Source organism: Eimeria tenella, genomic scaffold, assembly GCF_000499545.2.
Source record: "Eimeria tenella Houghton genomic scaffold, Eth_scaff42, whole genome shotgun sequence".
In the NCBI taxonomy this organism is placed as follows: Eukaryota; Apicomplexa; class Conoidasida; order Eucoccidiorida; family Eimeriidae; genus Eimeria; species Eimeria tenella.
This window is the reverse complement of record NW_013543356.1, coordinates 239,862-254,176: the sequence shown is the minus strand read 5'-3', so window position 1 is coordinate 254,176 and position 14,315 is coordinate 239,862. Positions and strand designations below refer to the sequence as shown.

Genomic DNA, 14,315 nt, shown 5'->3' with positions numbered 1-14,315 from the left:
GTCCGGCTCATCTCTGTCCTGTTTGTATGAGCTGTGCCACTTGCGTCTGGCCTCAGCTGCGCTGACGCGTATTTCATGGAGACTTTTTTTCAAGGCCTCGTGCTGGGCTGCAAGTTTTGCCTGTTTCCTCTTCATTTCGTCCCGCTCGATCTGTGCCAGCCTCTCTGCCTGTGCGCACTCCCTCAGTCTGCTCTCCGCTGCCTCTTTGTGGGCTCTGAGTTGTTTATTTTCGTTCCGCAGCCGTTCCACGGTCTCCTCAAGGTCGGTCATTTTCAAGTCTGAGACATGGCGAGTAGCGCTGAGCTCCTGATAAATTGCTGCCCTGGCTGAGTCGGCTGCTGCGAGCTGTTCTGCGAAGTGAGACTTGAGATTATCATGCTCCCGCCTGAGGGTCTCCATCTCATCTTGCACTTCTGCCGCCTCTTTAGTTTTTCTGTCCAAATGCCGTTTGAGCTCCTCGAAGGCGTTGCTCTGCTCTTCTTCTCTCCTCTCTCTTAGCCTCATAAACCCTAGATAAACCCTAGATAAACCCTAGCTAAACCCTAGACAAACCCTAGGAAGGTAGAAGCCAATAAAGTAGGCGGCAGCAGCAGAGGAGGTCTGCTCTAAAACGGAAACAGCGGCAGTAGCAGCAGCAGCAGCAGCAGCAGCAGCAGCAAGAGAAGAAAACATTGACAGTTCAAATGAACCGACAAACAAGGGAAGGCTTTACTCAAATGCAAACAACAACGATGTGAGGGTTGCTGCCACAGCCGTAGCTGCTCCTGCAGCAGCAGCAGCTGCTGCTGCTGCTGCAGCAGCTGCAGCAGCTACAGCACAACAGCAACTCTGGCTGCGCCTGCGCAGGTCCAGAACTTATGCCAGTTGTGTGCACTTTCGGGCCATGCCCAAATTGCAATCTGCAGCAGCAGCAGCAGCAGCAGCAGCAGCAGCAGAAGCAGCAGCAGCAAGTAGCTTCTGATAAATGCTGCTATGCAATCACTGCAGCGAAAGCTGCTGCTGTGCTGCTTGCAGCAGCAGCAGCAACTCCTGCTGCACCTTCATCCTGCAGTCCGAAGGAAGGGGGGAAGGGAGAAACTTCTCCAGTTTGGGTGCTGCTGCTGCTGAAGCCTGGAACTTTGCTGCTGCTGCTGCAGTTCTGCATTTGCTGCTGCTGCTCAGATCTGTTCCTTGATGAACTGGACGGTGTTGCTGACGAGGATGGGGAAGTTTTGCTGCGTCAGGAAATCGAAATGCCTCAAAGGGAATTCTTTCAAAACCATTTTGCTGCTGCTTTGCTTCTTCTGGTGTCTAGACACCAGATCTCGAATGGCCTCGATGGGGCACACGGTGTCTATGGACCCGGCGATCAGCAGGGTGGGGATTTCGAGGAATTCGGCGGCCAAGTCTGCGGAAAAAAACGCAAAAACAACCAAATAATCATTTGATTCAATTTAAATAGACTAATTTCCACTTCTTTGTTTAGTTTCGCGAGGATCGGCGGCAGTTCAAGTTCGCGCGGCCGCCCGCGCCGGCAGGTGTCTGTACACCTGAAGGCCGCGCGGAATTCAAATTCAAGTTTCGGCTAATCTGCATTTCTGGCGGTCATTCCTTTTGAAAATGAACAAAACTTGGCGCATAAATGATAATTAATTTCGGAAATGTCGAAAAAGAAGGAGAAAAGAAGAAGTTTTCCGGAAAAACTTTCAGCTTTCCACTTTTTCGCGCACCTTCCACTTCGAACCGCGAAAGCCAAAAGAGCGATCTCGCCGCCAATTTGTTTTCCCAGGCCCCGTCGACCACTTGGCCTTTCAAAGGAGTTCGAGAGGCCCAAATTTGGTGTTCGTTGCTCTCCAGCTGCATCGCACTGATGCCGCTGCTGCTGCTGCTGCTGCTGCTGCTGCTGCGCGCCAGAGGGATGTACACCGCACTCTCAGCTGTAAAGACACTCCGCACCAGGTCCTGCACCACTGCGAGGCCCACGCGCGCCGTCTCCAGCAGCCCGCGCTCCTGCAGCAGCAGCAGCAGCAGCAGCAGACGCAGCACAGGAAGCAGGCTTAAGGCAGCAGCACAAGGCTTCGCATGCAATAAATTGCGGAGAACTGGCGTTTTTCTCTCTGTGCTGCTGCTGCTGCTGTGCAGCAGCAGCAGCAGCAAACTGCGGCAAAATGCGGAAAACGAATGAAACAAAGCCAAATCGACTGGAGAACATCACCCAAAACGCCTGCCACTGCGACAGCCGCCGCTGCTGCTGCTGCTGCTGCTGCTGCTGACCTGGAGGGCCTTGCTGCTGGTTTTGCTGCCGCTGACGAAGGGAATGGCAGCAACAACAGCTTTGATGCTGCTGCTGAGGGGGTCTTTGCGTCTGCAGAGTTCTGCTGCAGCAGCTAAGACGACGCCGCCGCCGAGCGAGGCCCCGTAGAGTGCCATTTTGCTGCTGTCCAGTTTGCTGCTGAGGGGCCCCGGGGCCCCCAAGTGCTGCAGCAAAGCTGTCAAGTCCTCCACTTGCTGCTGCGGCACTGCAGCATGTCTTGGGAGGCCCTCGGAGACTCCCCAGTGTCTGTAGTCAAACAGAACTGCAGCAAAACCTTCCCTCGCCAGCGCCAGCGCCAGCGGCACCATCGCTATGTCCTGCAGCAGCAGCAGCAGCACCAGCAGCAGCAGCAGCAGCAGCAGCAGCAGCGGGGGGCGGTTGGGAAGCGGGGGAGAGAAGCCGCGCGCCGCAGTCCGCCCGCCGCCAACAGACCCGCACGCGCTGCAGCAGCACTCCCAGCAGCAGCAACAGCAAAAACAACGGCAGCAGCAGCAACAGCAGCAGCAGCAACAGCAGCAGCCGCAGCAGCAGCCGCAGCAGCAACAGCAGCAGCACCTTCTGGACACCCAAGCCGTAAGCAGCAACGACAGCAGGGGGCGGCTTCGCGAGGGGCTGCGGGGGGACGAAGAGCCAGCAGTGGAGGCGTTTGCCGTGGGACAGCACGGAGAAGGTGATGCGCTCCACTCCCTCCACCTGCAGCAGCAGCAGCAGCAGCAGCAGCAGCAGCAGTGGTGGTGGGGGAGCTCGAGGGGTCCAGGCAGCACGTGGAAGCAAAAAAAAAGGAAAAAAACGGGAAAAAAGGGGGGAAAATGAGGAAAATCGAGGCAGTGCCGCTGCTGCTGCTGCTGCTGCAGACTGCCGCAGCAACACACAGCCCAGAGAAGACGCTTCGAATGAGCTGCGGAGCCTTTTGCTGCCACGAAGCGAAAACTGTAACAAGAACAGCAGCAGCAGCAGCAGCAGCAGCAGCAGCGAAGGCACCGCGGCGGTGCCGCAGCTGTTTCGGCTGCGGCGGGGGGCGTTCTGTGCGAATCTGTAGCAAAAAGAAATAGCAAAAATGAATTTGAAAAATAAAAAGAATTACTTTTGTGATGGTCCCGTCGGGGTCTTGCGGAAGCTTGTGTTGCATCGGAGCTGTAGTGACACCCGGATCGAGGCGGAGCGCCAGCAGCAGCGCCAGCAGCGCCGCGAGCGCCGCTGCCACAAATTTAAATCCCATTTTAATTTAAATATTGATTTAAACCTTTATTTATTCTTTTATTTCTTTCTATTTCCTTTTTCAGCTTCTCCCCGCAGCAAAAATGCATGCGCTAAGACACTTCGGGGCTGCGCCGAGGGGGCGGCGCCGCAGAGTTCGGGTGTACATACACCTCAGCTTCTACGCTTTCTTTTTCTTCATTTCATTTTGCTTCACTTCCTCCGTTTGCTGATGGCCTCGAGAAGAGCTGAATCAAATTAAATTAATTAAATTTAATTATATTAATTTAATTAAATCAAATTCATTAAATTAAATGGTTTTTTCTGAAATGAGAAGTACCCTCGGAAACTCCAGCTGTCCAGACACCCCAACAGTCGACTGCGGTCGCAGGGCGAAGGCAGGCGCAGCACCTTCGGCTTTTGCTGCTGCTGCTGCTGCTGCTCGTGCTGCTGCTGCTGCTTTGCTGCTGCTGCTGCTCGTGCTGCTGCTGCTGCTTTGCTGCTGCTGCTGCTCGTGCCGCTGCTACTGCTGCTGCACTGACGAACTACGGCTTCGAGGTTTGAGGGCTGGGCCCGAATTTTGTGCTGCTGCTGCTGCTGCTGCCGCTGCCAGTTTTGCTGCTCCTAACAAGTTATTGGACTATTTAACAAGTAAATTAAAAGTGAAATAACTTCAAAATGAAATTAAATAATAAATTAATTTTCTTCTGTCCATTTGCTTCAGCAGCAGCTGCTGCTGCTGCTTCCCCAAGTGCACCTAAAAATTCCAAGAAGATCCGAAAGCAGCAGAAGACACGAAAAGCACAAACGCCACTTCCCATTTGCTGCAGCAGCAGCAGCAGCAGCAGCAAATGCCGCTGCTGCTGCTGCTGCTGCCCTGCTGGCAGCGCTGCACCTCCACGGCAAAGGCAAGTGCTGCTGCTGCTGCTGCTGCAGCTGCAGCACCGGCATGTCTGCTGCTGCTGCAGCTGCAGCACGGGCACGGCTGCTGCTGCTGCGCAGGAGGCGAAGCTGCTGCCGCTCCCTGCCTGACGCTGCAGCCAAGGCGACACTGCTGCTGCTGCTGCTAAATAACAAATTCTGCTGCTGCTAGCAGCAAGCACTGCTGCTGCAACTAAATAGTAATATCTGATGCTGATAACAGCAGGAAATGTGCTGTAGATGCTCATGCAGGCGGAGCTACTGCTGCTGCTGCATCTGCATCTGCTGCTGCTGCATCTGCATCTGCTGCTGCTGCTGCATCTGCTGCTGCTGCTGCTGCTGCTGCTGCTTCACGCAAGACATTTGCTGCGCCATGTTGTGTCATCGTCTGCGTCGGAGTCTGCGTCGCTGGACTCCTCTTCTGCTGCTGCCTCCATTTGCTGCTGCTTCTCTTCCTTCACTGCTGCTGCTGCTGCTGCTGCAGCAGCAGCGCTGCCGCCCTGGTCAGCCGGCTCGGTCTTGCACTGCTTCGGCTGCTGCTGCTGCTGCTGCTGCTGCTTGAGGGCGAGGGCGCGCTGCTTGAGGGCGTGGAGCTGCTTCTCGATTTGCTGCTGCTCGGCCTGCAGCAGCAGCACTTGGCCCACAAAAGCTTTTATGTCTTGCTGCACTTGTGCTGCTTCTTGTTTGCCTTCTTTAATATCTGCTACTAGCTGCCGCTTCTTTTCATTTAGCTGCTGCTGCTGCCGCAGCAGCTCCGAAGGCCCCACTTCCCCTCTTGCTGCTGCGTCTTTGTCGAAGTCGTCGAAGAAGCCCCACGGCAGCTCGCCCTGCTGCTGCTGCTGCTGCTGCTGCTGCTGCTGGGCCTTGCGCTTCCTCTTCCCCTTCGCTGCAGCTTCTGCTGCTGCTGCTGCTGCTGCTGCTGCTTCGCTCCGCAGCCGCGCCACCTCCTGCGCCCGACGCTCCTGCTGCTGTATGCGCTCCTCCTCCACCAGAACCTCGCTGCAGCAAAAGCAAACACACACCCTTTGCTGCTGCTGCTGCTGCTGCTGTTGCTGCTGCTGCTGCGGGTTTTGCTGCTGCTGCTGCGGGTTTTGCTGCTGCTGCTGCTGCTGCGCTTTCAGCAAGCCCGCTGGTGACCAGAGAACAGCAGAGAGGCCCTAGGGAGCACTGCGAAGGATTAGGGTGTAGGGTTTAGGGTTTAGGGTTTAGGGTTTAGGGTTTAGGGTTTAGGTTACCTGTGGAGGGCCGTCGAGAAGGGACTGTACCAGCGCGACTCATCAATAGCCGTGGAAAGCTCTAAGCTGCTCACGATGAAAGAAGTTGCTGCTGCTGCTGCTGCGTCCTCCTCTGCTGCTGCTGCTGCTGCTGCCTGCTGGGGCTCTTCTTTTGCTGCAGCTGCTGCTGCAGGAGCTGCTGCGGCGGCAGCGGCTGTATCCGCTGCTGCAGGTCCAGCTGCTGCTCCGGCTGCCGCATCCGCTGCTGCAGACGCTGCTTCTGCCGCTCCTGCTGCTGCTGCTTCTCCTGCTGCTGCTGCTTCAGCAGGAGCAGCAGCAGCAGCAGCAGCACCTGCTTCTGTATCTTCTGTCACATCGGCCACCAGCGGCTGCAGCAGCGACTCATCTGGCTCTTCAATTTCGTAGCCCAGCACTTCCTCGCTGTCGTCCTCCTCTGCTGCTGCTGCTGCTGCTGCTGCTGCTGCTTCGGGCGTTGGGGGTTCGCTGTCTTGCTGCTGCGCAGCACGAGCTGCCTCTTCGGGATCATCAAAGAAGTCTGGAGGAAGTCCATCAATTCCATTAAATTCATTTTTTTCTTTTTCTTCTTTTTCTTCTTTTTCTTTTTTTTCTGAAAGTTCTTCTTCCTCATCGCTGTATCCCTGCAGCACCTGAGACGGAGCTTCTGGCTGCTTGGGAGCAGCAGCAGCAGCAGCAGCTGCTGCTGCTGCTGCTGCTGCTGCTTCGGCTTCTGCTGCTGCTGCTGCCTCTGCTGCTGCTTTTGCTGCTGCTGCTGCCTTCGCCCGCTCAGCTGCTTCCCGCTGCTGCTGCCGCCGCAGCTTCTCCTGCCGCATCAGCTCCCTGACGGAGGGCATTGTGGGGTGTCTGGGGTGTACGTACACCTGAAGAGGCGCAGCAGCAGACTGCAGCGCAGCAGCAAGTCGGGCCAAACGGCCATCGCCTGGAGGAGTATTAGATGAAGAGCAGCAGCAAATTCAACTTTAAATTGCTGCTGCAGCTTGCTACAAATAATATTTGAAAAGAAACCGCTGCTGCAGGGCCCCGGGGCTGGCCTGCATGCATGCGCTGCTGCATGCGGCAGCAGCAGCAGCAGCAAAGAACAGCAGCAAAGAAGAAGACAAAAGACCTTCTGGACCTCCAGAAAACTTCGCAGCGGGATAGAGTGTATGCACACCCCAGGAGCTGTGGAAGACAGCAACACACGGCGTGAGGCTCCCGCAGAGCAGCTCTCTTCACTTTTGCATTTTGCAGATATTTCTGTCTTCCTTTTTTCGATTTTTTGCAGTACTTAAATTTATTTTGCAAAATAAATTCAAGTCTTGCGAAGTTTCCGGCTGAGGGCTCGCGAGGGGCTGCTTTTCTGCGGGTTTCCGGCGAGCTGCCGGGAGGCGTTCAGGTTCGTGTTCTGCGGGTGTCTGTGAAGCTTTTTTTCGAATTTTCAGGCGCTAATTGGCGAAGAAGTCATTTAAACTTGAATTTAAATTAAAATGGAACTTGTTTACGCTGTGGGGAGCCCCGAAGGGGCCGCGTGCGCCTTGGTAGCTTCTTACGCGTTTCCGCCGGGGTCGATGGTGATCAGCGCGCTGGGGGCGAACGCGGCGAAAGCAGCGGGCCAGGTGGGGTGGTCGGTTTATTTTTTCTGCAAATTGAAATTAATTCATCTTTTTAAAATCATATTCAAATTTGTGGCGCGTTTCCCCCGTCGGAAAGCCGCGATCTGCCGCCTGCGCCCCGGGTGTACAGACACCTCGCCTCTACACCCCCGACGGCGAACTCCACGAACCCGTCACTATCATTCATTATCTTTGCGACAAGTCGGATTCACGCGAAGTTCTTCTTGGTCCAGAAAAGAATATTCAGGCCCAGGTTTGCAATTTTGCAAATTATTTCCAAACTCCCTCCCCGACTTGAAACTCCAACTCAAGCTTCTTCCCGTTTTCTGCAGCGCCGCCTTTTTTCCACTTTTAATGATCAGCAAAATAGTTTCGCACTTTTACTCAGAAGTTTCTGGGAGAATAAACCCTTGTTTCCGCTGCTGCTGCTGCTGCTGCAGGCGGAAGTGGACCAGTGGTTCTCTTTCTGCGCCTCGCGCTGCTTCCAGATTGCCAGCAGCAACGACTTCAACGAATTCAACACTGCGCTGCAGCTGCGGACTTTTCTTTGTGGAAATAATCTGTCTTTGGCGGATCTCGTGGCCATGGCTTCTTTGTACAGTGCCATGGTGAGTATATTTGCTGCTGCTGCTGCAGCGTGAGCGTCATCAGCAGCGGCGCAGCAGCAGCAGCGGGAGGCCGCGCGCACCTCTGTCGTTTCCTCCGCCTCCCACACGCCCTTTGCTGCCGCTGCTGCTGCTGCTGCTGCTGCTGTGCAGAGAAGAGCCTCTTTGAAGGAACTTCAAGTTTATAAAAATGTCACGAGATGGTTCAGCCACATGCAGAATCTGCCAGGTGGGTTTGGCTTGCGGTGTACGTACACCTCAGCCCCTGGCCTCGCCACGGCTGGGACCCACAGCTGCAGCAATTCCTTTCTCTTTGCTGCTGCAGCTGCCTTTTATTTAGCTGCAGCAGCAGCAGCAGCAGCTGCAGCAGCAGCTGTGGAGTTGTTTTGTCTTTGTTTTCAGGAATTAAAGAGCAGCGGGTGCAGGACTTCAGCAAAATAGAACTGCCCACAGTGAGTTTAATTTATTTTTATTTTTAATTTTTTATTCAATAAAACTGCTTTAATTTTATTTCCAAACTTTTAATTTAGTCAGAACGCTGCAGCAGCAGCAGCAGCAGCAAAGACACCACTTGCTGCTGCTGCTTTTTACTTTTATTCTTGCTGCAGTCCTCCCCAGACGAGCTGCTGCAGGCGGCGAAGGCATTGGGGCCTTCGGGGAAGGAGGAGCAGCAAGGCAAGCAGCAGAAGCAGCAGCAGAAGCAGCAGCAGCAGCAGCAGAAGCAGCAGCAGCAGCAGCAAGAGGGCGGCAAGGCGGGAATTGAGAAGCGGGGAGACGCAGCGAGCCCGCAGTCCGCCGCGGAAGACAAGAAGAAGAAAGGAGCAGCAGCAACAGCAGCAACAGCAGCAGCAGCAACAGCAGCAACAGCAGCAGCAGCAGCAGAAAGGCCAGTGGATGACCCCATGCGTCTGGACATGCGAGTGGGTTTGGTGCGGAAGGTGTGGAGACACCCGGAGGCGGACAAGTAAGTGGGCAGATTTTGAAAGGCAAATAATTCCATTTTTTGATTAATTGTGAATAATAAATGCAATTATTTTGATTTAAAATAATTATAAATGGTGGATAAAATTGATTTATTTCAAAATGATTCAAAAAGCTGAAAATTATTCCCCGAAATGCTCCCAGCAGCCCCGGAAGCCTGTTCTGCAAGACAGATCCGATCTTCTTCATTTTGCGTCTTTTCCGGATTTTTGAAAAGCCCTGAGGATTCTTTTTGTTTTCATTTATTTATTTTTGCATTTCTGAAGTTTTAAAATCAAAAATAAAAAAATAAAAATAATTCAAAACTGTTTCGCCGCGAGCGCGGACGACTGGGGTGTCACTGTCGGCAGCAGCAGCAGCAGCAGCCGCCAGCCGCTGCTGCTGCTGCGATCTCTGCGATCTTGGTTGGTTTTCTTTCTTTTTTCTTTCTTTTCTCGCGTTTAATGGTTCATTTTACGATTTAAAGTCGATTTAAATCTTTAAATTTTCGAATTTCGCGTTTTTTGCTCGGAGGCTGTACTGCGAGGAGATCGACTTCGGGCCGCTGGGCGTGCGCCAGATTGCCTCGGGGCTGGTGCAGCACCTGCAGCAGCAGCAATTCGAGCAGCAAAAAGTAATTGTGCTTTTTAATTTAAAACAAAAAGCCCTTCGAGGTTTTAATTCCCACGGAATGGTCTTATGCGCAAACTCGGCGGACAAGACCGCCGTGCAGCTCCTCCAGCCCCACCCCGACACCCCTGTGAGTCCTGCTGCTGCTGCTGTGCTGCTGCTGCTGTGCTGCTGCTGCTGTGCTGCTGCTGCAGCGCCTCGCTGCTGTGCTGCTGCTGATGGTGGTGGTGATGATAGTATTGGTGCTGCTGGTGCTGCTGCTGATAATGTTGCTGCTGCTGCTGCTGCTGCTGTAGCTCTTGGTTGCTTCTCTCGTTTAAGGCTTAATTTCAAATTATATAAAAGTATGCAAATGTGTTTTTTAATTAATTTAAGTTTGCTGCTTCATTTAATGGCATTTGTTTTTAATTTGTTGAAAATAAACTGGAATTTGATAAATGCTTTATTGAATTTCAAATCAAATCCCAACTTCACATTTAATTTGCTGCTGCTGCTGCTGCTGCAGTTGGGAGAGCGCGTTTATATTGAGGGCCTTTCTGGGGAGCCAGATGAAGTGCTGAGCAGCAAAAAGGGAAAGGACACATTTGCTGCTGTGGCTCCAGTAAGTTCTTTTCTTTCAAAACAACTCAACTTGCTGCTGCTGCTGCTGCTTCAGCAGCAGCAGCAAGCGCTGGGGCATTGGGATTCAATTTAATTTCATTTGGATGTCTTTTGCTTTTCTGCTGCTGCAGTTCCTCAACACAAAAGATGACTGCATTGCCTACTTCAAGGTGCAGCAGCAAAAAGTGCAACAGCAGCAGCAGGAGCTGAGGAAACAATGAGCTGCTCCCGCTTGCTGCTGCTGTTCTCTGCTGCTGCTGCTGTCCGCTGCTGCCGCTGCTGCTACTGCTGCTAAGTGCTATTTATTTTGTTTGTTTTTTTGCTTCAGGACTTACCTCTTGTCACCCCACAGGGCCCAGTGCGCTGCAGCAGCATCAAAGGCGGCTTGATTTCCTGAAGTTCAAATTCTGCAAATTGGAATTTAATTGCTGCTGCTGCAGCGAGGAGAAGAAGAAAACCTTTTTGATTATTAAATTGTTTTATTTTTGATTTAAATTGAAAAGAAAACAATTTAAATTCAAAAAGAAGAGAGCTCTTTTCCCAAATCCAGTTGCTTCCCTCGGTGTCCAGGGAGCAGCAGTTCAACACTGGAAAGCAGCAGCAGCAGCTGCTGCTGCTCTTTCATTTCGGAGTTGAAATATTTCAATTTCAATTTTAATTATTTATTTTAATTTATATTTGCAAAAGCAGCTTATTAATTCTGAGTTTCCACTTCAGATCTTAGGCGGGAGTTTCTACAGGCCGGCGGTTTGGAGTGTACGTACACCTCAGGAATGCGCGCCGCAGTTTTCAGATTTCCGTTTCGCCACAATTAACAATTTGGATTCAAAAAAAGCAGAAAAGTTTTTATTTTTGCTTTTTATGATAAAGTTTCTCATTTTAAACTCCATTTCGCGCTATTTCCTCTTTAGCTTCGCCCTTTTCAGCTTCCGACCTCTCAACTTGAACAGTGAGCCTTTGCACCTGCTGCTGCTGCTGCTGCTGCGCAGCAATTAGCTGATTTCGTTTTCCAGTGTCAGCAGCAAGCGTGGAACTTGAGAAGTACTTGGATCTGGCGCGGAGTTGCATTCCGGCGAGTTGGGCAGCAGCAGAATCGGATTTGACAGAATGGTAATTTTGATTTATTAAAGTTGAAATAAATGTTTTGAATTCTAGTTCAGGTGTATCGACATCGTGGAGGCCCTCGCCGGCCAGCAGCAGCAAACAGAAACTTCAGGTCTTCTCACTTTTAAAAAAGTCAAAAAACAAAAAGCGGAAAACAAAAGCAGCAAAGGCAAACGCCCTTCCAACAAGAGACGCAAGTGCAAAACACAGAAAGACAGCAGCAGCAGCAGCAGCAGCAAGAGCAACAGCAGCAGCAGCACCAGCGGCCATAGCAGCAGCACCAACAGCAGCAAGACCAGCAGCAACGACACCAACAGCAGCAACGCCAACAGCAACAGCAGCGACGGCAGCAGCAGCAACAGCAGCAACAGCAACACCGACAGCAGCAACACCAACAGCAGCAACACCAACAGCAGCGACGGCAGCAGCAGCAACAGCAATAACAGCAACGGCAGCGACGGCAGCAGCAGCAGCAGCAACAGCAGGGACGGCAGCAGCAGCAACATAAGTAACAGCAGTAGCAGCGACGGCCGCAGCAACGACGGCAGCAACACCAACAACAACAGCAGCAACACCGACAGCAAGATCAACAGCAGCGACGCCAACAGCAGCGACGGCCGCAGCAGCAACAGCAACAGCAGCGACGGCAGCAGCAGCAACAGCAGCAACAGCAGCAGCAGCGACGGCAGCAGCGGCAACAGCAGCGATGGCCGCAGCAGCGGCGACGGCAGCAGCAGCAACAGCAGCAGCAGCGGGGGCGGAAAAGAAGCAAAAGACCTTCTGGAAATAAAAAAATAATATCTTCAAAAGGATTTTTTCTTTTTCAATTTAAAAAGACCCCCAAGAATTGGCAGTTCTGCTGCTGTTCAAACTGGATTTGCTGCTCGCCTGCAGCAGCAGCAAATGGAAGTCTGCAGCAGAAGCAAACTGCTGCTGCAGAGGGCCTTGGGAGGCTTTGTGAATTTGCTGCTGAGGCCATTCACTATTTGCTGCAGAGCTGCCCCACTCGGAGGACTGCTGCTGCAGCGCAAGCAGCAGCAGCAGCAGCAGCTGCTGCTGCTGCTGCAGCGTGCTGCGCTGCTGACTGGAAGGTGCTTCTGTGCAGCAGCAGAGCAGCAAACTGGAACCAAGCAACTGGAGAGTAATCGAAATTCAATTAAAAATGTTTTTTGAAAAGTTTCTAAGCCTTAAACCCTAAAAGGTAGTTTCAGTTGAGGAGAAGAGGATTTGTTTCTGCTGCTAAAGCAGCAGCAGCGGCAGTAGCAGCAGCAGTAGTAGCAGAAGCAGCAGCAGCAGCAGTAGTAGCAGAAGCAGCAGCAGCAGCAGCAAAAAGGCCAATGGTGGTTAACAGACGAAAACTGCAAGTGTACAGACACTTGGGCTTATGCGATTGCATGCGCAAAGATTAAAATAAATGGCATCAGAAAGTGAAAAGTAAAAATTTTAAAATAATTAAACAATTTAATTTATTTCTATTTTATGTTTTATTTTTCTTTTCAAATGCAGTGTTGGCAGCAAATGGCAGCTGTTGATGCCTGCGTTCAACTTTTCACGTTTTGATAATCTCTTTTTATCTTCTGTGTCTCACTGTGAGTTAAGATGCATCTTTTTTGGAATAAAAATAAACAAAAGTCTTTTAAAAACAATTTGTTTTCTATTTTGAAATTAAATGCCTTTCTTTTACTCCGGATTCGGCGTTGGACATTTTGTGGAAGCTGGCGGCGGTCAGGCTGTGGTGTATTTACAGCTGGGAACGAGCGCGGCGGTGGAGCTAGGAAGCGGAGTTTGAAAGGTAATTTGAATTAATTTTTTGTATTTTTGAATGAAGTTTGAATATGATTTGAAGAAGTGCAAAATAAAAGAGAATGTGGGGGGAAAAGGAGAAAAAGGCGCGGCGAGTCGCTGAATCGGCGAGTTGAATGGAGTTGAAGTTGGGACCAGCTCAGAGGCGGGGGGGCTGATCTGGAGTTTGCGGGAGTTGAAACTGCAGACAAAAGACTAAAAGAGTTAATTAATTGCTTTTGGATATTAATTAATGGCTTTGCGGCATTAACTTGGCATTTCCGCGCAGCTTTCCGGATTTCAGGAACTGGCGGGCGCATGCAGCGGGAGCCGCGGAGAGCTGACGGTGTACAGACAGGGCGGCAGCCTCTGGAGGCGCTCTCCAAGGGCAAAAGGATTCTTTTCGAAAAGGCTTTCCGACTGCAACCCAGCTTGAGCGGAGCAGCACTCCGCGGCGCAGCTCGGCGCGGCTTGCTGCTGCTGCTGCTGCTGCTGCTGCTGCAGGGTCGGCGGCGGGGTGCTGCTGCTGCGGTGCTGCTGCTGCGGCGCGGGAGTTCGAAGCGCTTCCCGGACCCGACTTGGCGCGCGGGTCCGCCCGCGGAAGGCCCGGGAGGCCCCGGAGCGAAACCCCGTTTTAGGGTTTGGCGCGAAACCCTGTTTCAGGGTTTGGCGCGGAGGCCCCGCAATGCCGTTTCCGGCGGCGAAGCTGCTCAGCGTGGCGCTGCGGCAGCTCTCCAGGCCCGTGGCCGCGTGGCTGCAGCGCGCTGCAGCAGACAGCCCCAGGTTCAAACTTGCATGCGTTGCTGCTGCCAACTGCTGCTGCAGCTTCGAGCAGCAAGTTCTCCACAGCTTCTACCGCAGGGCCTTCGCCCCCAAATTCCTCCCCAGGCTTTCTGAGGACAAGGCCGTGCGCCTGGGCGCCTCGCTAATTGGCGAGGCTTTCGTCTTCGCCGTCGCCGGTCGGCGTTTTTGTTTTTTTTGTTTGCTTTATTTGCTTTATTAGCTTTTATTTGCTTTTGTTGCCGTTTGTTTCCCTTCATTTGCTTCTATTTCCCTTCGTTTGCTTTTGTTTCCCTTCATTTCCACTTATTTCCATTTATTTACCTTCATTTCCACTTATTTCCATTTATTTACCTTCATTTCCATTTATTTCCATTTATTTCCATTTATTTCCTTTTTTCCCGTTTTCCCATTTATTTCCCTTCATTTCCGTTTTTCCCCATTTATTTCCCTTATTTCCCGGTTTTTTTCATTTCTTTCCGGTTTTTTTTCATTTGCTTCCGGTTTTTTCCATTCATTTCCTCTTATTTCCTCTTATTTCCTTTTATTTCCTCTTATTTCCTTTTTTTTCCTTTTTTTCTTCGAAATCCAAAAAATC

General features: G+C 51.9%; 5 protein-coding genes across 5 annotated transcripts in view; 2 read left to right on the top strand and 3 right to left on the bottom strand.

The window, feature by feature from the left end:
* Positions 1-504, bottom strand: part of ETH_00002970 (uncharacterized protein) — a gene marked incomplete at both ends in the record, with an annotated part of 1,483 nt that extends 979 nt beyond the window's left edge. Inside the window, one exon of the mRNA XM_013376950.1 lies at positions 41-504. Coding sequence (XP_013232404.1) covers positions 41-504 — 464 coding nt within the window. The remainder of the gene's footprint in view (positions 1-40) is intronic.
* Positions 505-1,157: 653 nt separating this feature from the next.
* On the bottom strand, positions 1,158-3,512 carry ETH_00002965 (uncharacterized protein; the record flags this gene model as incomplete). Its single annotated transcript, XM_013376949.1, has 5 exons — positions 1,158-1,387; positions 1,710-1,989; positions 2,254-2,610; positions 2,849-2,986; positions 3,378-3,512. The coding sequence occupies 5 exons, from the start codon at positions 3,510-3,512 to the stop codon at positions 1,158-1,160; spliced, it is 1,140 nt and encodes a 379-aa protein (XP_013232403.1).
* Positions 3,513-4,761: 1,249 nt separating this feature from the next.
* Positions 4,762-6,497, bottom strand: ETH_00002960 (uncharacterized protein; the record flags this gene model as incomplete). The annotated part of the gene is made up of 2 exons (XM_013376948.1): positions 4,762-5,410; positions 5,647-6,497. The coding sequence occupies 2 exons, from the start codon at positions 6,495-6,497 to the stop codon at positions 4,762-4,764; spliced, it is 1,500 nt and encodes a 499-aa protein (XP_013232402.1).
* A 633-nt stretch (positions 6,498-7,130) lies between these two features.
* On the top strand, positions 7,131-10,272 carry ETH_00002955 (multisynthetase complex auxiliary component p43, putative; the record flags this gene model as incomplete). Its single annotated transcript, XM_013376947.1, has 9 exons — positions 7,131-7,259; positions 7,387-7,509; positions 7,697-7,864; positions 8,015-8,090; positions 8,264-8,313; positions 8,470-8,825; positions 9,356-9,581; positions 9,957-10,052; positions 10,183-10,272. The coding sequence occupies 9 exons, from the start codon at positions 7,131-7,133 to the stop codon at positions 10,270-10,272; spliced, it is 1,314 nt and encodes a 437-aa protein (XP_013232401.1).
* An 886-nt stretch (positions 10,273-11,158) lies between these two features.
* ETH_00002950 (uncharacterized protein) lies at positions 11,159-11,953 on the top strand (the record flags this gene model as incomplete). Its single annotated transcript, XM_013376946.1, has 2 exons — positions 11,159-11,161; positions 11,207-11,953. The coding sequence occupies 2 exons, from the start codon at positions 11,159-11,161 to the stop codon at positions 11,951-11,953; spliced, it is 750 nt and encodes a 249-aa protein (XP_013232400.1).
* Between the last annotated feature and the right edge of the window lie 2,362 nt (positions 11,954-14,315).